Genomic DNA, 22,294 nt, shown 5'->3' with positions numbered 1-22,294 from the left:
GCTGCAAAGAGATCTGAGCAATCCTCTCTGGATGGTGGCTGGACCACAGAGCCTAAAAGGGATTAGGAGAAATATTTTGGAAGGGGATGAAGATGGGATGCTCAAAAAAAGCAATCTGGGGTAGGATGGAAAATAAAATCAACATTTCTGGAGCAATAAAAGTTTTTTATTACCATGAAAAATTATTTATTACCATGAACTGATCTTTTTTGGTGGGAAATTGGGAGCGGGGGGGGGAGGGAAGGAGGGAGGGGTTTGATAAAGGGTCATCTGCATTTTTTTGCAGGTCTCCTATTTAACTAGAAAACACCATTCCTTCATCTACTTACTGACACAGGCAATCAGATCATGAAAGATTTCCTTCGGAAACAGAGGGTGCTCCAGCCCTCGGAAATAGAGTTTCAGAACTCCCGCTATTGAGTCCATATCATGGTCATTTTGGTCTCCAGCCAGTGGATCCTCCCCTAGTTACAACAAAAACAATTAAAATTAAAAACAAAAAAAAAAGGAGGTAGGGAGGAAAAGAACGAACTTTTTGGTAGACACAGGATCTGGCTGCTCTGCTAGAAGAACGTGTCTCAGCCAGAAAGAAGGATCCATGTAATCCAAAGGTTACTCCCTATTCCCCCAAACACTGAGCAGGCAATGGGTGATTGGGAAAGCCATCCCCTAAGTACAGCAATCAAGAAAGGTCCTTGGCAGCCATCTTCTGTGGCTGGAGGTGGCTCCATGCCCCCAGTCAGGCAGATAAAGGGGTTGACCTTCTCACCTGACCCCAACACATAGAGGAAGAGTCCCCCACCTATGACCACAATGGGGGTGGAATTACTCCTGGAGCTGTGGTAACTTCGGGAGGCTCTGCAGTCCAGGTGGCTTTGGTTGGAGGGAACAGACCCAGCATTTGCTTAACTGGGTTACAAGAGATAGGAAGCACATTGCCACAAATTGCTCACCTGGTAATCAGCTATGAGATTCACTGTGTGGTTGCTTTGGGGCCTGCACAGCAGGCCAATGCTTGTGCCAATCGCTACCTTGACAAGTCTTAGAAGGAGAGACATTGTGCTGGATTGGTAGGAAAATAAAGTTTCTGGTGCAGTTAATTTGTGATTACCTATACTGTAGTTCGCCTATTACAAAAGAGACGACACACACTGAAGGAGCTGTTCCCTACGGAAAACTCCCCATCAAATATAATTAGATTTTATGATGGGGCAAACCTCAAATCGAAACTATATATATCCATTATGTGACGGAAATTACCAAAGCTTGCCTATTACTTTAATAACTACACAGGATAATAAATGGTCCACTATGAACCAGAGCTTTATCTTTGATATTAACTGCTACCAAGGGTTCTGGATGAAGTAATAAACTGCACAGACATTATTGTTAACTTCGTCAGTTCTGTATATCATCCTCTTTAGAGGAGAGCAAAATGAAGGTAAAAAAAAGTAATGTTATTTTGGTGATACTGGAATAACTGGCTGTTTTCCCTGAAATGTCTGGCATCTATCCTTTACTTTAAGAAAGGTGGTCTTTGAGTTTGGTGGTGTAAGCCCTCAACCCCCACCACACATGCATTTCCTTTGTTCTCCAAGGTATTTCAATCTCAGATAAAAGACAAATGCATTGTAGTCTCAACAACCTCATGGTTAGGAAGAATAAGATCACACCTCTAAAATATGTACCTCCACCCCTCACTGATAGCAATTTGCTATGCACCCATATCTGGGATCTGGAGACATGTGAACATGAAAACTTATAATTCATGTGTCACTTGCAACATGAAACATATGAGGAAGCAGGACCAGCCTTGTGATTTTCAGAGTCCCAAGCAAGAAGGGGGCCACAAACTGCTAGGACTGACCTGAAAGCTAACTTTCTCTCTGGTCCCACTGTGGCAGGGAGACTGGGTCAGATGTGACTTGCTGTGTCAGAGGGCCCCCAAGGAGTTGCTTGTGCATAACACCAATCGTATATGCAAGCTAAAAACCCAACCAAAGCCCTCCAAATAAGAGTAAAATGAACAGTGAGTTGAAATGGACTCTCTTACTTGGTGGTGATTAGACTAAATGTAGTCATACTACTTTACAAGGAATGTCAGGGGCAAGAGATCCCACCCCAGGCACGGAATAGAGTCTATTCACAAGGTGGAGGAAAACAGACTAAGTAGTTAAATCCAAGAAGGAAATGTGTGCAGTCATTAAACAATCCAACATGACGGGCCGAAATTCTGAATGATGATTATATGGTGATGTTGCAAGACATGAAGCATAACATATCAAGTTCAAGGTTAGTGAGCACTGAAAAAAATTCTCTGCCTGGAGTCATTTATAAAATGTAGAACTGTGTAAAAAAACAACAACAAAAAAAACCCACTACCCAGGGCACAATCAGTTGTGTCCAAAACACAAAAGGTATTTTAGAATGGTAACACCTGTGGTGATTGTATGATACAGAACACACCCTCCTTACCTCTCTCAAATGCGTTTTTGATATCATTCACCTCAACCTGTGATCCAGACACTCTGAATATGCCTTCATGCTGCAGTCCTGTAAGGCAATAAGAGAAACCCACAACAACAGTCAAAGATTTCAACTCAGTTCCACATCTGGCAAAGTAATATTGCATAATCGATTTGAAAAGATGCGATTTTTATTGGAAAGTGTCAGTAAATGTCTGTTTCACCATATATCACAAACCAACAAAAACATTTTCCTATGATAATTGAATTTTACAAATAGACAAAGTAAGAAAAACACTGCTTGAGAACTTAGTTTGTTTTAAGAATATTTACTTGGCATGTGATGTTAACAATTTGACTTTTAACAGTTTATAATGCTTTAACTTTTTGAATTTTAACGTGTACTGTCATTAAATCATCATCTGACCCCTACATAATTTCCCACAAGTGTGGAAATTCTGATACAACTTTTAAAAAAATGCTTAAAGCTCATAATTTTGTGCAACTGGAAAAATTTAAAGTCATTACGCTTAAAAAAACGCTTAAAAAACAAACATTGATGATATCTGTTGAAATTATAAAAAAAGAAATTCTGCCCAGCCTAGGCACAATCAGGGTGGGATCCCATCCATCTAGAACATTACAACCATGCCAATAAGCAGGACAGGCCAAATTCTCTCACCCTTTGGAAAATTTCCTTCAGCAAAAATCTAAGAATACAACAAGTGATAAAGAAGAACTGAACTCCCCTTCCACACCAGGAAAAAAGTGAAAAGTATTTACTTCCCTCCCTCACTAGAAGGAAGTACCACAAAGTACTCTACAAGCTTAAACTCATATACAACCTATATATTGAATCATTTTGCTCATATACAACCAATATATTGAAGCCACTCCTTGGGTAGAACACAACAACTTTTTATTGTTTAACAGCAACATTAGAAAATAGTTACAACAAGAAGTGAACAATTTATTCAATTGAAATTACAGAATATACTTACCACTAATGTGACTTGATATTTGGGACTCTAAGGGAGTTTTCAGGATATTCCAGTAGAGTAGTTAAGTATCATAAAATCATTAAAACTAATGGGGGCAAGTAGCTGATAGAATCCAATGGATTCCTATAAAATATCTTTGTTGGAACATGAAATATGAGCAGCAAACATTTAAAACCAACATTCTAACTTCTAAAATATTCCAGCACAAGGAAATGGTTCAAGCCTCTGGACGGGAGCAGGGAGTTTGACTTTTGCAAAGCTCTATGTATGTTTATGGCACTGTATATGTAACTAATAAGCTCTTTTGGATCATCTGTGGCCAGCTCTTCTTCTCATAAATTATGGTACTATTTTAATCCCCAGGCAGTGACATTCTTGTGTTATATGGCCCTTAATTATTCCTGGTATCATCAGCACACATCACATTGCACAGTGAAAATAAATATATACCGAAATGCAGCAAACTGAGAATGAAAATGGAATCAATCCACTATCTACAGGGAAATCTTTATTCAAAAGCATCAATTCAGATGTAAGAGGTAATAACCATGTTACAGAACTGAACTTTAAAGGGTCAAGCCATCAATTCTTTATAACTCTCCTTTGACGTGGATTTGTACGAGAAGAACACGTGTCTAATCCCAAACTGTGCTTTCTTTAGCATATATTTTATGTAGTACTCCAAGAGGGAAAAAGTGGGGAGAACCTACACAATAGTTTCCAACGTGCAATAGTGATTAAAACAAGAGGAAAGTACAACTGAACCTATTCTCTGGCTCTGTGTATTGGTTAGATGAAAACAAACCCCATCACTATACAAGCTTATTGACTAGCAGTCGTTCTTCAGTCGTTCATACTATTAAACATTTACAACTTAGAATAAAATGTATGGAAGATGTATATCTTACAATGCTACATTTATCCTTTATCCAAGCAAATAAATCTGCACCTCAGCTCCCCTGAAGGGTCACTTGAATATTGTGGGCAAGGAGAATAGCTCAGAACTCCAGGCAGGGAGGAGTTGTAAGTAGGCAAGACAGATATTGGTGGGGACAAGGGGAAGGAGAGGTTACATGACAAGAAAGGAGATAAAGATACAGGAGCAACTTAAACACAAAAGCATTCCCCACCTCAAGTACCTGCAGCAGCCAATCTGTCTTCCTATGCTTAGGACAGACAATAATGCAACACTACTGACTCTTCCGAGTGGACAGTGGTGAGTTCTTAGTGGTGCCTGCTGTAGGATTCCAACACATGTTCTGCACCAGGCTACTGTAAACATGCACAAGGGACTCCGCAGACTGAAGCAGCCATGTGATTGACTTAAATCAGAGATGAATGGACTCAGGTTATGAAATTTGGATGTGAACTTTCCTAGAGTTCAGGGGCAGGATCCAAATCTAGGTTTTCTGATTCCTCATTATGAGTTTAAACACCCTTAAAAAAAAGTTCTGCCTGCCTTATTCTGTTAAGGGGCATTTGAAAAAATGATTACTTTGTCATCAGTAAACTTACCATGTCTGCTAATGAATCGTATGCAGCTCTCCACCACGAGAGGAATGGCTTGGCTGGAATCCTGAGCAACCAAGGGAGAAAAAATTAAAACAAATAGTCAAGCACAGAGCTGACTGAAAAATAAAAAACAACTCTGAAATCCACAAGCAAAACTTCCTGGAGCAATACACCTTCTGCCAGGGACTGGGAACAGAGCTGTCCCCAGGGCCCGAAGCAGTCTCTGAAGGAGGTACTATTTGGTTTGTGAATTATCCTAGAGACATAACACTGCCTTTTGCAGAGATGGTAACTGCCATCCCAAGCTATACAGGAATAAATATATTTACGTGCAATGAAAAAGCACCAAGTCAAAACCAAGGATCACCAATTCTGATCCGGACTCAGCGTAGAAGACCGTTATTGGGGTGCATTAACATCTTTAGGGCACCGCTCCATGCAATGCCTCTGGAAGCAGCAATGTTATAGCACCAATGGTGTCAGACGAGCTACCTGTGGCTGGCCAGCTTTGCCAAGGTCGCTCTTTGAGAAGGCCAGTTGGTGCTGCTGTAATGACTAACTCTGCACAACGCCTGTGGCTCAACTGGTGCACAAGGTGCCAGGGAAGGAACGTGAGAGAAAACCTACTATGCCCTCCCTTCATCTCATGCAGCGCATGACCACACAAAGTTGTGGCCCTCTGGATGAGGTCTCTCCAGTCAGCCTGCCCTCCTGGCTCCATATTTGTACATTTTTCAGATTGATTTCCCTTTATCCCAAAAATGACAAATTTTGGCTTTGCAGAACAAGCTCCTGACATTTTATTGCAAAAACATTTTATATGTCATATGCTCACTGACCTTTGGGCTAAGCACTGAGTACTGTAAAAATACCAATTCACAATGACAGCTTGGAGTGCAGGCTGTTCTTTGGGCCAGGGCCAGAACACAGTAAATGACACTTTCTAGCTTGCCAATTTCCACCATAAGCAATTCAGTGATGAACTTGTGTAATAGGCGAACAGTTCAATGCACTTTTCCAGCCCCTGTCTTCAGAGCATCACAAAATACTTTGCAAACAATTAGAGTTCAACAATATCTGTGAGATAGTGTATTACTGTTCCCATTTTATAAAAGAGTCAACTAAGGCACAGAGGTTAAGTTACTTAACCTTTTAAAAAAAAATATTGAATTTAGTGATTTTCCTTTTAGTGAGCTGTAGAATTCCTTTAATTCATAGATTCCAATGCCAGAAGGGACCATTGTGATCATCTAGTCTGACCTCCTGTATAACCCAGGCCAGGGAACTTCCCCAAAGTAATTCCCAGAGCAGATTTTAGAAAAACATCCAACGTAATTTTGCAATTAACAATTTTCCCTCCTCATTATCTGGATTGCACTAGCTTTCTGCAAGCCATATAAGAGGACACACTTTGCAATACAACAGTGCTTTGAAACACTATGGAAACCTGCAGCTTACTTGGCAAATGACAAAGAGTTCATTAATAATCATTCAAATAGCACCACAGATTTACACAGCTCATTTCAGAGAGGCACCAAATGAACTTTATAGAGAAAAACACATTCTCTGTCCTCAAAGAGATAATTTCAGAACGATGTGCAATTTAAATTGGTAAGTCACACTCAAAAGAACTATTAGAGCCACACACAAGTGATTTCATGTGGATTATTTGAGGCAAAGGTTTTAGGTTTTCAAGTCACAGGGTATAGTATGTCATCTCCAATGAAGTACAGAATACATTGTGAGCCCTCAAACACTACTGTGAATGGCTATCAATAATCAGACATGCAACTATTTCACTTTCTATTGAAAAAGTCTGTTACTAGTGTGTAAACAAAGCAACAATCTCCACAACAGATGAGTTCAGGGTATTCAAAAGATTCAGCTCTGCATAGGAGAGCCTGCAAACATGAAATGCAAATTCTCTACATGTGCAGTTAGAGAATAAAGATTCAGATTTTCATTCAATTTATATAGCTTTTATTCACTGCAGATATTTCTACAAACTCTCCCCTACTCTCCAGCATCCAAAAATACCTAAGACTATACCTTTCATCTAGCTGCAGCACAGCAGCCTACATACTAAATTATGATAAAGCCAAAAATCTTGAGATGTAACATGGTAAGTGGGTTTTCAAAAATCAGCATACTGGATTTTAAACGTAGCTTATAATCAGTGCCCAAAATATAGCAAGGGACATATCTTGCCTACAATTTCCTAAATAGGAACGAAAAATGTAAAATACAGTCTGCCTTTCCCTCAAACTACCAACATACTAACAAGACACGCATGGTGCTGGCTATCCTGCTATAATATACAATGCCTTCTAACAGCAACTGCAACCTACTTTTGGGCTAACGAAAAGTGTCAGCAGACAGATTCTGTAAGCTATTGCTCAAGAATGAAAAAGGGACCGAAGGAGGAGCAGATGAAATGATGTTTCAAGTCAAATCTTGTCTCTATTGGATGTGAAAAAATTTTTCCAGCTCCTTCCTATCCCAGGATAACATGATCTAGTTCCTTTGTTATTAAAATGTCATAGTTTAAAAGGCAATAAGTCATCCATTATGGACAGAAAAGAAAGAAAGCATCCTTAGAATTCCTTGGAGTCCCTTTTATTATGAAAGGTATGGCCAGCGTGCAGTTACAACTTTATTTAATAGAAATGTGAATTAAAAAGAGAATGAGTAGTACAAATAATGTGCGTCAGCAGGAAACCATGGACTATGAACCTTAGTGCAGCAGTCATGCTCATCATTTATGTAGGCTGCTAGAGGGTAATGTCATCACAGACAAGCAGGTCTGATAGTTCCACCCATAGAAGACAGTGATACAAGCACACACACCTGTCATGGGTGAAGATAAACTGAAGTGGGATAAATACATTACCCTATTCTGTCACAAGTTAACAGATTGAAAGTATACTCTTGTTGAAGAATATCTCTCATATGAACCATATAACTAACCTACCTATTGTTCTTCAGGAAGACTACTATAGGACAGAGTTTAACAATGCCACATGACGAGTAGGAAGATGGTAGCATGGCTCAAGAAGCAGCTGAGAGTCAGGCAGCTTGGGTTCTATTCCAAGCTTTTCCAGACACTATGTGGCAAGGGGGAAAATCACTTATGGTCTGTGACTCAGTTTCCCCATATGTAAAATGGGGATAATACTAGCCTATGTCACACAACTCATTAACGTTTGCCAAATGCTTTGAGCCCCTCTGATGGAAGGCTTTATAGAAGTGCAAGTACTATTATAACTAAGATATTGATCTGATTCAGTATCAGCCTTTAACCAAAATTGTTCAGTAATTGGGAATGCCTGAGCTCCAAGTCATAGTCATAGAACCACAGAATATCAGGGTTGAAAGGGACCTCAGGAAGTCATCTAGTCCAACCCCCTGCTCAAAGCAGGACCAATCCCCAGACAGAATTTTGCCCCAAATCCCTAAATGGTCCCCTCAAGGATTGAACTCACAACCCTGGGTTTAGCAGGTAACTGCTCAAACCACTGAGCTATCCCTCCCCCAAATATCATCCTTCCAATATCATTATTGTTGGTTTAGTATGGACAATCCACTCAACACTGTACAAAACACAAAAACATCAGTCCTGATTTCCAAGTTGCCATTAATTTAATGGAAGGTGTATGTCAAAAACTGACAGATGGCTTTGAATATCTCAACCAATGCCTGTCCAGAAGTTACAGCCTCAGAATACAGGACTGCATCAAACTTGTATGGAATTCTGGACACCAGATCTTTCTCAAAATACCAGAAAACATAAAAATGAAGTTTGTTATTGCCCAAAAAGTGACTGCAAAAGGTTTATGGAAGATCCAGGTTTTTACCATTTCAGTTCTTGCATCCCCAAACACTCAAAAAGAACATACAAAAAAGAGACAGATACAAAAATAACCCCGCAGTCCCACACACAGAGTTGCATGCTTCAATGAGTTCTTTATTACCTGCTTCCTTATAGTAGAGCTGCGTCTGCCACTGATCAGAAGCCCAGAACGGACCATCGGTGGAAGATGGAGAGGAAAGAACACAGGCAAATGTCAAGGTGACCACTGACAACCAAAATACTTGCTTGTATGGTATTTCAAAAACTGTACTCATTAGTCTTGGTGGGGAAAGGAGCCAGATATGGGAAACAATTTCAATGATCTACACTCTGTCAGTTCACAGGAACTTTGGAAAGACTAAGTGATTTAACATAAAAGCACTGTAATCCTGAAACTGGAACAGGGAAGCCTACTGTCTTGACACAAGCCTGTACTTAACCCCTTCCTTCCAACCATATGGAAATCCAGTATATAAACCCCTTCACTCTAAATCAAGTTTGTTATATAGTTTTCAGAGAGCACCTCTCCAAAATAGGTCCATTGTACTGGATGATTTAAAGCAGGGGTTCTCAAACTGGGGGGTCGGGACCCTTCAGGGGGTCGCAAGGTTATTACATGGGGAGTCGCAAGCTGTCAGCCTCCACCCCAAACCCCGCTTTGCCTCCAGCATTTAGAATGGTGTTAAATATATTTCAAAGTGTTTTTAATTTATTGGGGGGGGTGTCATACTCAGAGGTTTGCTATGTGAAAGGGGTCACCAGCACAAAAGTTTGAGAACCACTGATTTAAAGCCACAGGGAGAGGGGAAGAACAAAGTAAATTGATTTCCCTCTGTGCTGTTAATATAAGCATATTAATGCGTTCTTTGTAATAACCTGTGATAAAAAATAAAAAATGGACACCAAGTTAAACCATTTCCAAATAATAAGATCACAATTACAAATGGCTTCATAATTACTGTTTATGCAGGCGGATATTAGTGCCTGATCTGAAGGAGGTCTGAGCCTGCTCTGCTAAAAGTCCTTTCATCTTATTTCTGGGGTTCAGAAATTCTTAGTTTTCTGTAAAACTGAATCATGGGAGATAAGGATAGAGAAAGCCTAATGGATCATTCACCCAACTGCCTGCCAGGACAGTTGACTGCTGAATTCTCAGTATGTCAATTTTATTGTGTTTAAGAATCACAATTTTAGCATTCATTTTGCAGAAATTATTTTTAAAGAATGAGCTGTAATGAGAGAAAGCAAAGAAGCAGATTTCATGAGCTGTCACAGGCAGTGAGGTATATTTTAGACTATTGGTGAAAATGATTCTGATATTTAAAGTTGTTTCACAGTGAATAATATTTTATTATTACAGATGTCAGACCCTAATTAGGACATGTCAGCTCTGCTTTACTGTGAGGAATGGGGAAAATGGAGTAATGATTTCATATCTGCTTTACTGTGAGGAATGGGGAAAATGGAGTAATAATTTCAGATCTGCAGTAATCACCCTCACTTTAAGAAGCCAGCACGCTGCACAATCCCTGTGGCCAACATAGCCCCCAAAAACAAATTCAGAGACACAGAACTATATTACATTTCACAGAAAGCCCCCCCACCCCTCATGATTAGAGGCTGAGTTTCACATATTTGGTGACTTTTACAGCACCGTGATTGATACTTGGCGTCAGTTACAGCAAAATATTTATTCTTCATTGCCTCTCTATGTGCTGCAATCCAATTCCATGTCAGGCCAGATGAGGTCAGCAGGGCAAGGAGAAGAAAACGCCTCTATGACCATTCTCTCCCCCCCCCCCCTATTAAGCAATCACAAGCTCTTCAAGATGCTGCTTGGCTTCTTGTCCCCTCTACATGGATAAATCCTAAGAGACCAGGGCCCCAGCTAGGTTAGAAAAATGAGGTGTGTTTAGCAATGTGGTGTTAGTGAAGTTAGATATAATTTAAAAGCTAGAGCAGACAAAGGCAATGGTGCTTAAAGATGTGTTGCTTAACAGGAAATTTGCAAACCCCACCTCATCTTCCTAATCTACACAGGTCCTGAGTTGGTGACTGACTCCTTTTGTCAGTTGTCTTTTGGGAAGAGGCTCTCTTTTAAACAATGTTTATTTGAGCCACACCTACCTGGCAAGGGAGCAATCAGTCCTTTGACCTGTTAGGGAGACAAAAAAAAAAGAAATATCAAGGCTTGCACCAGGGAACAGAAATGGGAAAATGCTTTTGATGGACATGCAGACCTTAACTTGGAAGTGGGAGGAAGGGGAAGGGAGAACAGCAGCTTTAAGGAGTGACAGTATGGCTGCTTCCCCCAAGAACTGCTGCTATGAAGATCATGCAAGCCCATCCCCGTTGGCAAGGCTCCTCCGTGGCTGACCAGGAAATGCAGAAAGCAGCTTCAGCTGCCTGAGGAGACTCTCTCTGGAAAGCATTGTATCTGAAAATGGTTCCCCTGCACTCTAATTGTTGACTTCCACTGCCAAAAAAACTAGCCTTCTCAACCTCTCCCTCCTCCTCCTTCCCAAGGGAGCTGGGGGGAGGGGAGGAGGGAGAAGAGATTATACTTTATGAAACCACTTAGGAAGATTGAAAACATCTCTGACTTGTTAGCCCACAGGCTTGATGTGCTAGCATTTAGCTATTTCAGGAGGCAGAGCTTTAATGATACTTTCCACAATCATATTTGCAAAATTGTTCCATTAACTTTCATTCTGTTTGCAATTTGGGGACCAAGCTACCATGGCTGCTGCTGAGACAGGCAGCATTTTAAAATAGCACAGTGAGGAAAAAAGGAGACAATATTTGGCAAGTACCTTTGATAACCCAACATTCCAGGCCAGATCCTCAGGTGGCATAAATCAACATCACAGCTATGCTGATTTACACCAGCTAATGATTTGGCTCTCCTTTTCCCTCCAGAGTTTAATGCCTCCCTGATCCTGGATAGAAGAGAGTGAACAAAAAGGGCTAATTGTTGATTGTGAGGAGCCACTTTACCCTCCCTGCGTAAAAGCTCATTTAACCAAAATGGTGCATAATTTATAAAAATGTTATTCAGAACCAGAGTTCCTAACCATCTGTCCCACTGTCATCGTGGAATATTCATACATATAAATTACACGGCTGTGGCAACATCAAGGGGGCTCTTACATTACAGTGACAAATGTAGACGGTCAGAGACATAATTACTTGTCGAAAGGAAAATCTGCTGGTATTTTTATTACCAGAACCTGTCATCTTTAGATTAAGGTAATTTGCAAGAGGAGTGATAAAATGTAACCTAAAGGGAAAAAAAACAAAAAATAGAAACGTACTCCCCAGTGTCTAGAGAGATACAGCTGCGCATTGCATTTCAGTGGGCAAAACTTCCTAGAAAGAGACTGACGCAACGTGTGAAAGGGTTTAGTATACCCACTCCTAGTTAAGTGACATTTTATAAATGGAGCTGGATGCTGAGCACCCAGCTCTGTTCATCCCACTGATTTCCTTGCTTTGGATTGGAGGCATAATGCACCTCGGTTTCCTTTGATCTCACATATAACAGCAGGGTTTTTGTGTGCGTGTGGTTTTTTTGTTTGTTTTTTGTTTTTTTAAAGTGGCTCTTGCTCATTCTGTCTGACATGCACCAGATCCCTTCACAAGCTCAGCTCCAAAGAAGTTCAAGCATAGCAAAGCAACCACAAACAGCAGGGGCCTCTAAATCTAGAGATATACAACACATTAAACATTCCTCTTGCTCCTGCCTTCTGCCCCTCAGCTTGAGATCAGTTCAAGGGGCAGGCAGGTTAAGAGGAAAGAGGTCATGGTATGCAGGGGTCAGCTATGAACCAGGAATGTGATTAGTCACAGGGGCAAGTTGGGTGTCATTTGGAGATGCTTCGAGACAGAGGAAAAATGCTCTAAGCAAACAGCATTTCTGATTCTCCCTTCCCAGGACAATCCCAGGGAAACTCAATATTCTTTTCTCACTTCCTACAGGTTTGGTCTGATTAACGTGAAGATCTTTTTTTTTCTTTTTTGGGGGTGCGGGGGAGGGGAAGGGGAAGAGAAGAGAAACATTTTTATCCTGAAAGCAAACCCTTTACAACCTGCGCACTGTTTAAATTCTCACCCAGAAGACAACTTGCGCACTATAAACTTTGCGGCCTTCAATTTAGATACCTAGCAAAGAGGAGCAGGCCCTGCTATCATGTAAATGTAAGGTTCTATGAGTCAGACTAGAGCAGGGGTCGGCAACGTTTCAGAAGTGCTGTGCCGAGTCTTCATTTATTCACTCTAATTTAAGGTATCGCGTGCCAGCAATACATTTTAACGTTTTTAGAAGGTCTCTTTCTCTAAGTCTATAATATATAACTAAACTATCGTTGTATGTAAAGTAAATACTTTTTAAAAATGTTTAAAAAGCTTCATTTAAAATTAAATTAAAATGCAGAGCCCCCTGGACCGGTGGCCAGGCCCGGGCAGTGAGTGTGCCACTGAAAATCAGCTCGCGTGCCACCTTCGGCACACGTGCCATAGCAGGGCCGGCTTTAGGAAGTGCGGGGCCCAATTCAAACATTTTTGGCGGGGCCCCGGCAGGGATGACTTAAAAAAAAAAAGCCTCTCATTTCTTAGCAACCGGTTCCCTGTAAAAAGTTCTGATTTAAGGGATGTGCCACAGTATGGCTTTTTTGTACCAATAGGGTTACCATACATCCGTATTTTCCTGGGAGGAATTTTTAAATTTTAAAAATTCCTCCCGGACGGCGATTTAAGAACCAAAAAGCCTGACATCTCTGGGAAAATACGGACGTGTTAACCCTACCTAAAGTTCTTTTTTAAAAAGACGGGCCTGAACTAGAAATGAGCTCCGTTTCACATGTGTGGGTCCCCGCCACTCCCTGGGGTGACCAGATGTCCCGATTTTATAGGGACAGTCCCAATTTTGGTGTTTTTTCTTATATAAGATCCTATTACCCCTCACCCCTGTCACGATTTTTCACACTTGCTGTCTGGTCACCCTCGGGTGTGCACATGTGGGGGTCCCAGCTTCTCCCTGCCCCCCTCATTGAAGCAGGTGTGCAGGGTTACTGCCCTGGGAACTGCAGGGCACCAGTGGACATGGGGCTGACTGGAGGCAGGGCAGGGGCTGACTGGAGGTAGAGTCTGGCTGCAGGCAGGGCAAGGGGTGCGGGGCTGGCTGGAGCCAGGGGTGCGTGGGGTGGGCTGGTTGGCTTCAGGCAGGGCTACGGGGGGGTGTGGTATGGATTGGAAGGGCTGGAGACAGAGGAGTGTCGGACTGGCTGGCTTCAGGCAGGGGGGTATGGCAGGGGTTGGCTGCAGGCAGGGCAGGGGGTGCAGGGCAGGGCGTGTAGGGCTGATGCGAGCAGGGGTGTGTGTGGTGCTGGCTGGCTTCGGGCAGGGCTGCAGGGATGTGTGGCAGGGGTAGGCTGGAGACAGGCCAGGGGGTGCGGCAGGGCTGGCTGCGGGCAGGGACTGGTGCGGGCAGGGCAGGGGGTGCAGTGCTGGCTGCAGACAGGGGCTGGCTGCAGGCAGGGGGTGCAGGGCTGGCTGAAGACAGGGGCTGGCTGCGGGCAGGGGTTGCAGAGCTGGCTGCAGACAGGCTGGCAGCGGGCAGGGCAGGGGGTGTGGGGCTGGCTGCAGGCAGGGCCGGCTCCAGGCATCAGCTTATCAAGCAGGTGCTTGGGGCGGCGGGGCAGCACTTTCAGGTATTCAGCGGCAATTTGGTGGAGAGTCCCTCACTCCCGCTCAGAGCGAAGGACCTCCCGCTGAATTGCCGCAGATCGCAATCACGGCTTTTTTTTTAATTTTTTTTTTGGCTGCTTGGGGCAGCAAAACCCCTGGAGCCGGCCCTGGCTGCAGGCAGAGGCTGCTGCGGGCAGGGAAGGGGGTGAAGGGCGGGTGCAGGTAGGGGGTACAGCAGGGGCTGGCCACGGGCAGGGAAGGGGGTGAAGGGCGGGTGCAGGTAGGGGGTACAGCAGGGGCTGGCCACGGGCAGGGGATGCGGGTACAGGGGGTACAGCCCACCCTGTATGGGAAGTGCCCCCTCCTCCTCCCTCCCCCACCGGGGTAGCAGCAGCAGCCTGGGGCTCGGGGGCTATTTAAAGGGCCCAGGGCTCCCCTGCTTCCACCACCCCGGCCCTGTAAATAGCTGCGGGAGCCCTGGGGAAGCGGCTCCTGCAGCTATTTAAAGGACCAGGGCGGCAGGGGCAGCTGGAGCCCTCCCGCTACCCCAGAGCTCCCGCGGCTATTTAAAGGGCCCAGGAAGCAGCGGGGCTCCAGCAGCTATTTAAAGGGCTGGGGCAGTAGAAGCAGCAGGGAGCCCTGGACTTTTTAAATAGCCCCCAGAGCCCCGCAGCCCTGCCCCAGGGCTCCAGCAGGGGGGCTCCGGTGGCAATTTAAAGGGCCTGGGGCTCCAGCCCCTGCTGGGAGCCCCAGGCCCTTTAAATTGCCCCCTGGGGAAGCCGGGCCAGCCCGGTACAGCACACCGGCTCTTGCCCGTATGCCGTACTGGGGCTTGGGTGCGGGGCCCTCTTAGGGGCAGGGCCCGATTCAGGGGAATTGGTTGAATTGGCCTAAAGCCGGCCCTGCGCCATAGGTTGCCTACCCTTGCACTAGATATTGAGACTGCCAATCCATCCTCTCTGCAAATGCTGGTGGGGGAGGTTTGCATGCAGACATGGATGCATTGCTTGAGGTGTGTGTTTGGCCAGCAGTGGTGGGAACATTCAATCTTGACTGCTGCTTTGTGCCAAGTAGATGCAGGGGCAACACATTCTGTCTGCTCTGAAATGTCTATTTCCCCGAATAAAGGTCATGCTCTGCATTAGCCTGGTTTGGATTGAACCTACAGAAGTGAAAAGCAGCTCATCTACCATGCAAACAAACCTTTCTACCACCCTAATGAGGCAATGCTTCTAAGATCAGCAGTAAATCACAAGGTTTACCTCTATTCAGATTATTAACAGAGGGGGGGGGGCCTGAGTGGGCACATGCTTCATTTAAACAAACAGATGAGGCACATTAGCACCTCATTAAATATTTGCATTTGCCTTTCACAATTACTCAAGCACTCATAGTGCTGCACCAAGCAAGCTGGAAAAATAAATTCATAAAACATGAATATGTCCACTTAGCATTGGTAATCTAGGACAGTTACGCTCAGTCAGCTGACTAATTTAATAACTACAGATGACTGTCTAATGCAGCAACAAGCGGGTCCCAGACTCACTTTCTCCCAGTGTCTTCTGAAGAAGGTCATGCTTGGCCTGGAGCTTAGTGATCAGGTTCCTGCCTTCCAGGTACTCCTTCATTTTCTGTTGGGGTGAAAGAGAAAAGCAAGACCATCAAGGGGTGTTTATTTCTCAGATGACAACCTTTGGTCTGCTGGACTCTGCATACAGTTGTGAACTATAGTTACTCAACTCTATAGCGAGATGGACGTATATCGGAGTCTCAGCCCATACCCTAGCAATCTGCCATCTCATTTCTCTTGACCAATCTAGATATGGACTGACTCGCAGCTGAATGCTTGGCATGTCTGAGACATTTAAGTGGCCGTCTTACACCCTGCTCTCCAGACAGAGAGAGAGGGGCAGAAATGCACTTCCATCACGTCACCAACAACTGAATGAACAATCTGTTTTAACAAACTAAAAGGCTGCTACTGTGCTTATTCTCTCACTTAACCCCTCTCACCCCCACTTTACTCGTCAGATACTGCATCTGCCGCTATTCTGGATACACAATAAGGAAAGGAAAAAACCCAACAAAGATGACATTTGCTCTGCTCATCTCAAGCTAAAATATCACAGACCAATCTCTATTTGTTTCTCTTGAGGTGGACAGGTTTTCCCAGCTCTTCAGAAGAGATTTATAAACTGTTTCATTACTTATTCTGGAGGACAATACATTTTTCTTCATTGCTAACATGCTGCAAGTGTACAGAGTGCAGTAAAGAAAATCAGTGTCAAGTTTACAGTTGGAAGAGGTTAAGCATTTATAATCTTTTGCTCAAATATTAGTGACGAACACAACTTTGTCATATAATACACTACAACATTTCAAAAATGGAACCAATAGAAAGCGAGCTCAAGTGAAGACAATATCCTATGATGAATTATTCCAACTCTTGTCCCCATCTTACCTCATTTCTATCCACTGTCTTTCACTCTAGCTTTGTAGTGTCAAATTTAGACTAAGCTCCTTGAAATACAAAGGGTCTTTTAATTTAAAGTGCTATTTTAAGTGCTGTTGATCTTGTGTGGGTCATAACAATGGGCACGCTATAAATATACTTAAAGGGTGAGAAGAATCATGGAACAGGATACGTAGACAGTATCAAGGGAAAATAAAACTACTTAGGAGCACAGAAGCACCAAGTTGTGGGGCTGCTGACTGTTAGTTTCTAGAGACAAGTCAGTCACAAAGAAGACTGGCATTTGGGTTTTAATTAGTGGCCAAAAATCAGGATGCTGCTCCTGAGTCTGAACAACCAGAGTAGGAATTTCATCAAAACTAAGTCTCTTGGGAGATTCGCAGCATTTATGGCTTTGTTGCGGGCTGGTACATCAACAGCTTTGATCCTGGATGAAAGCAGGAAGCATCGAAGTCAGTAGAAAAAATAAATTAAAAATTAAAGTTAACCAAACATTTCAGAACCTTCAAAAGAACCTTGTACCAAAGTTTAGTGCTGACTGGATATTTCCTCCCAGAATCTGTCCAAATCTATTCCAACCATAGGCTGCTTCTTGCATTCTAATAATTTAGGTTAAAAGAGTCGCATCCATCTATTCAGATCTAGACAATTTCACTCAAGTTTTGACAGACAACCAGGTTGCGGCTTTGTCTCTGCGTACCTCATGCAAAACGGCCAAATTATATTGCATTTCATGCTCCAGGGAGTTGGGATGGGAGATAAGTCTGATTCTGAAATCAAGGAGAGCTCAATAGGTGCAAAACATTGCAAGATGTGGCCAACAATGGGTAAATCAAAAGTTTAAAGATCCACAAATAAACTTGCTTCCCCAGAGACCTAAACTTCTTTCTGAAGTATAGACAGAGTAAGACTATTTCATTCTTGTTTTACTTCTGCATTCACTATAGCCTGGCACCTTCTGACATTATAATGAACGCCCAAGAGAAACTGGATTTTCATTGTTATTCAGGCCAAAAACCAAATGCACGTGTTTTCCTTTGTCCAATGTATAGTTTATTGGTTTTATTTTTATATTATTAGTTATTGTTGTGGTGAGATGGGGAGGAGGGAGTCAGAGGCTTTTTACATTTCAACTTACAGCATGGAAACAAGTTGTATATTTGAAAAAATAGAGTGAATTCAAAAATTTCCACCAGGATTACTAGTTTGCTTCCCCCTCCCCTTACCCCACAGTTTAAAAAAAACAACTATGTTTTGTTCTGCGAAGAGATACCGGATTAGCAGCCCTATGTACTGAACTCTTATTTTTTCATGACCAAGTACGCAAAGGACAACAGCAAGTCAACGTTTGCTCACAATGGCCTGTGAAGATACCATTCCCCTTAGGTAGGGACCATCTCTAGGTGTAAGGGCCATTCAGTCTCCATGACCCCTTCGCTTCTTGGCCTCTAGGCTTAGAGAACCAACAAGAGGGCTAATCCATTGTGTAGGGTGTTAGCATGTCCACTAGGAGCTGAAACGAAAGCACCCAAGCTCTACAGATTTTAAACTACCACCATTCTGGATGAGAAAACAAATCAGTGGCATAGCTGTGATATGTTCTTCCCCACTACCAATTCACTGAGCCATCCGTTCCCCCACAGCTGAAGTGACAGTTCTATTCCTTCTAGTTAGGCAGAACATTGGAAATGTGTACAATTTTTTTGGCCTATGGAACACAAAAGAAAAACCAACAAATCAAATACACGTTTTAATTCCATAATACAAAACTAAAGCATGTAATGAAGTTTCATCTTTGTTCTTGTTACAAAATGCTTCAGTTACTGTCTCATGGTTTATGAACCACCTTGATGGAATTGCATTACTGTATTTCTTGGCTGCATCTCTTTGCATATTGACGAAGAATATAAAAGGATGCCATTTGTAGGGAGGTACAGATAGTATTAAAGAATCACTGACTTCTAATGGCAAAATTGATAAATATCCTCATTAGACACAATTCTGCTTTAACACGCAATTTTCGTCTCTTTATCCTATTTATTATTCAGCTAGGGATATTAAATACTGATATGGATAGGCCACACGGATGGTTATTTGCACGAAAATAGGATCTGTGTTTCTCTGAAATTCTATCTGGTCTTCTGCTTATTCCTTACTTGACAGCAGGCTCTTAAACATCTGGTATCAGCACTCTTCATACCAGCTAATTATGATATTACCCAACACATCATTAAATCAGCAGTACAAGTTCATGACTTTCTAATAGACAAACACTGTTTGCATGAGAGTATCCCCAGTTACCAAACACACACACACACACACCACACAGAACACTGTGGTCAAAGGGAAGTCATCAACAATATAAAGTCCTCTGTAATGAATGGATTTTAAGAAATCTCCCATGAGACATCAGCAGATCTTGAAAAAAAGTGTTTTAAAATAATGAGAAATTGAAGATCAAAATGAAGATTCAGTCTGTCTGTAAAGTCAGTGCACCTCACGGAGATGTGGAAGAACAAGATGCCAAAGCATTACTGGGCTAGGTTGTGCAGTGATTAGAGAAACCTTTTGTTGCAGGACTGGTAATAGGTCAATGGTTTACTTCCTGCTATCAGTCAAGATCCCATTAAAACAAATAACCATTTGATAATGAGGTACAAGATTGCCCTTCTGGATCCCATTTGACCACGAATCCTTGCTCCTGAGGAGCTGCACACAGACACTCAGATTTTAAGGCCAGAAGAGACCTATGTACATATGCCCCACATATCTGCAATACAGAAGTGTATGAAATGAGAGGAGAAAGGTGTACTTCCTTTACATGGGTCTGTTCTGTACCTTAAAACACCTATGTATTTTGTTTCTCTCTCTCCTCTAACAGTACTGCATCCACCATGGCTTTGTCCTAGTTCTCATTGCTGGCCACACCCACTCTCGTAATAGACCCATAACCTCTGGCTGAGTTACTGAAGTCCTCGAATGATGATTTAAAGACTTCAGGTTACAAAGAATCTACACTAGCTTAAACCTCAAGTGACCCGTGCCCCATGCTGCGGAAAAGGCAGACAGGCCACAATCTGAAAGAACTGCTTTAAAAATAGCCATACTACCTAAGGCATGCAATCAAAGCGGAGCTGAAGGTGGCCTGCACTTGATGATATTTCGGTAGAACACAGGGTGCTCCATATGCAACACTGGAGGTGCCATCTCATGAAGGAAACAAAAACTTTTCTCCTGGCCAGTTGAGGTCATTAAAGTAACTTATGAGTAAAGGAGGTGGGGTTTAGCTCCAGCCTCCTGGCTAAAGCAGAATTTGAGCAATGCTACCTGAAAATTCCCCCTTGAAATATGACACACACACACCCCTACCTCACTATTTAGGATAGGAAGTGATGAATGTCACATACTACCCTAAATTTGCATGGTGTCACTCTGAACTGCCTTGTTTTATTTCAGAAGTGGCTGCATTTCAGAGGCAAGAAAAGAGATTCCTGTATATAGAGCTTATCGAACACTTAGGGTTCCAGAGAAATACATTATGCGTCTCTGAGGCTGTGAGGTGTGTCTGTGAGTTACATTAGGAACACTGTGCCCAGTGCAGAGTTCTCCTATTGCTGCTACAAAGAAAACAATGGTTCCTACTGATTACTGGTATTTCATATCCTCTTCATATTACACTAAATCCAACCTTCTGGAGCCTGCCACCTTCCAGGAGCACACAAATAAAAAAGATGTCCATTTAAAATCAAACCTGCAGGTTTTTCTTGATGAATTATGAAGATCCAGGAGCATTCTGTTTCAAACAGCAAAAACAAACACCACAAAAGTATGCGTGAACTCCACATGATTTAATTTCTGGCCTGGATTTAATCTAAGTACAATCAGACGCAAGAGGACAAAGAAAGACGGCAGTCACAATACAATTTCCATATTGCAAAGACCTCAGAAAGGAGGGTCTGTTAACTAGTGACGGTGTATGCATTGCAATGGCTGTCTTCCCCACATCCACGCACCTTTAATACCCTCCCCCACCCTGAGCTTGTTTAAATTTTTCCAGCAGGAAGCAGCTGTCAGGTGGAATGCATAATAGAGCAAAGTGTAAACTAGAGTACATCTTCCTGCTTTGCTTCCAAGGCAGACAGTTATGCTTTCGAGACTACATGGAAATTGTTTCTGTCATGTCCCTTATCCTTGGCTCCATCTCAAATCTGGGCAGAGCAGCTTTATTTTTTTTAAAAACATCAACATGGATGCAATCAGCACAATTAGCAATGTTCCCAGAATGCAACGAGTAAATCAGATCATCACACCACTGTGCTAATGGCAGTGATTAAAAGAGAAAGTGTACATTGAGAGAAGCAGCATGATATTTCTGTAAAATTAATTATTGATTAAATTAGAAACACTTACTCATGTCATGAGTTTTGTCAAATTTTATTAATTCATTTTTGTAAAGCACTTTGAAGAGAGCAAGTATCATAGGGGTAGCCGTGTTAGCCTGGATCTGTAAAAGCAGCAAAGAATCCTGTGGCACCTTATAGACTAACAGACGTTTTGGAGCATGAGCTTTCGTGGGTGAATACCCACTTTGTCAGATGCAAGTACTTGCATCCGATGAAGTGGGTATTCACCCACGAAAACTCATGCTCCAAAACGTCTGTTAGTCTATAAGGTGCCACAGGATTCTTTGCTGCTTTTGAAGAGAGCAAGCACTGTAGTGTTACTTAATATTATTTTTAAAACTACTATAATTAACTATAAAGCCAAAATTAATCCCCATTTTACAGATGGGAAAACTGAGTCATTCTCCTTCCTTCATATCCTTCGCAGACTATTACATTTAAACTTGTTTTCTGAACGCAATCCCTCTTACATATTGAACTTACCACCACAGTATATGAATGCTGAAAAGTTCAAAAGCAAACAGCATGGTATGTAAATACTGATTTGGAACCAAGGATTATGTTGATGCTTATTAAAGTTGTTTCTTGTTATCTTCCAGTGAGCATTGTGCATGTGTTTGTATATGCGCATGCGCACACACACACACGGTGCATGTGTTTGTATATGCATCACATTTGATCTGCAATACAGAAGTATATGAAATGAGAGGAGATAGTGTCTTTCCTTTACACAGGTCTGTTCTGTACCTTAAAAGGTCCGTGTATTTTGGTGTTCTCGCTCTCCTAACAATACTGCATTTACCATGGCTTTGTCCTAGTTCTCTTTAATGCTTATCAGCTCATTTCTATGCATGAGGAAACAACCGATCTTTACAGATTCAAAGTCTGGAATTCTTAAGGATATT

The 22,294-nt window shown here is 42.5% G+C and overlaps 1 protein-coding gene across 5 annotated transcripts in view; it reads right to left on the bottom strand.

The window, feature by feature from the left end:
• Positions 1-22,294, bottom strand: part of SRGAP2 (SLIT-ROBO Rho GTPase activating protein 2) — a 209,356-nt gene that overhangs the window by 30,780 nt on the left and 156,282 nt on the right. For 3 of the 5 annotated variants that reach the window (XM_045014353.1, XM_045014356.1, XM_045014355.1), the window contains exons 11-16: positions 16,060-16,144; positions 10,956-10,983; positions 8,950-8,980; positions 4,982-5,042; positions 2,476-2,553; positions 330-464 (exon numbers count right to left, since the gene is read on the bottom strand). In XM_045014353.1, the coding sequence (XP_044870288.1) occupies positions 330-464; positions 2,476-2,553; positions 4,982-5,042; positions 8,950-8,980; positions 10,956-10,983; positions 16,060-16,144 (418 nt within the window). The remainder of the gene's footprint in view (positions 1-329; positions 465-2,475; positions 2,554-4,981; positions 5,043-8,949; positions 8,981-10,955; positions 10,984-16,059; positions 16,145-22,294) is intronic. The other 2 variants (XM_045014357.1, XM_045014358.1) reach the window with 1 other exon arrangement.

Source organism: Mauremys mutica, chromosome 4 (assembly GCF_020497125.1).
Source record: "Mauremys mutica isolate MM-2020 ecotype Southern chromosome 4, ASM2049712v1, whole genome shotgun sequence".
Taxonomy (NCBI): domain Eukaryota; kingdom Metazoa; phylum Chordata; order Testudines; family Geoemydidae; genus Mauremys; species Mauremys mutica.
The sequence above is the reverse complement of the archived record's forward strand: the minus strand, read 5'-3'. Positions and strand labels throughout refer to the sequence as shown.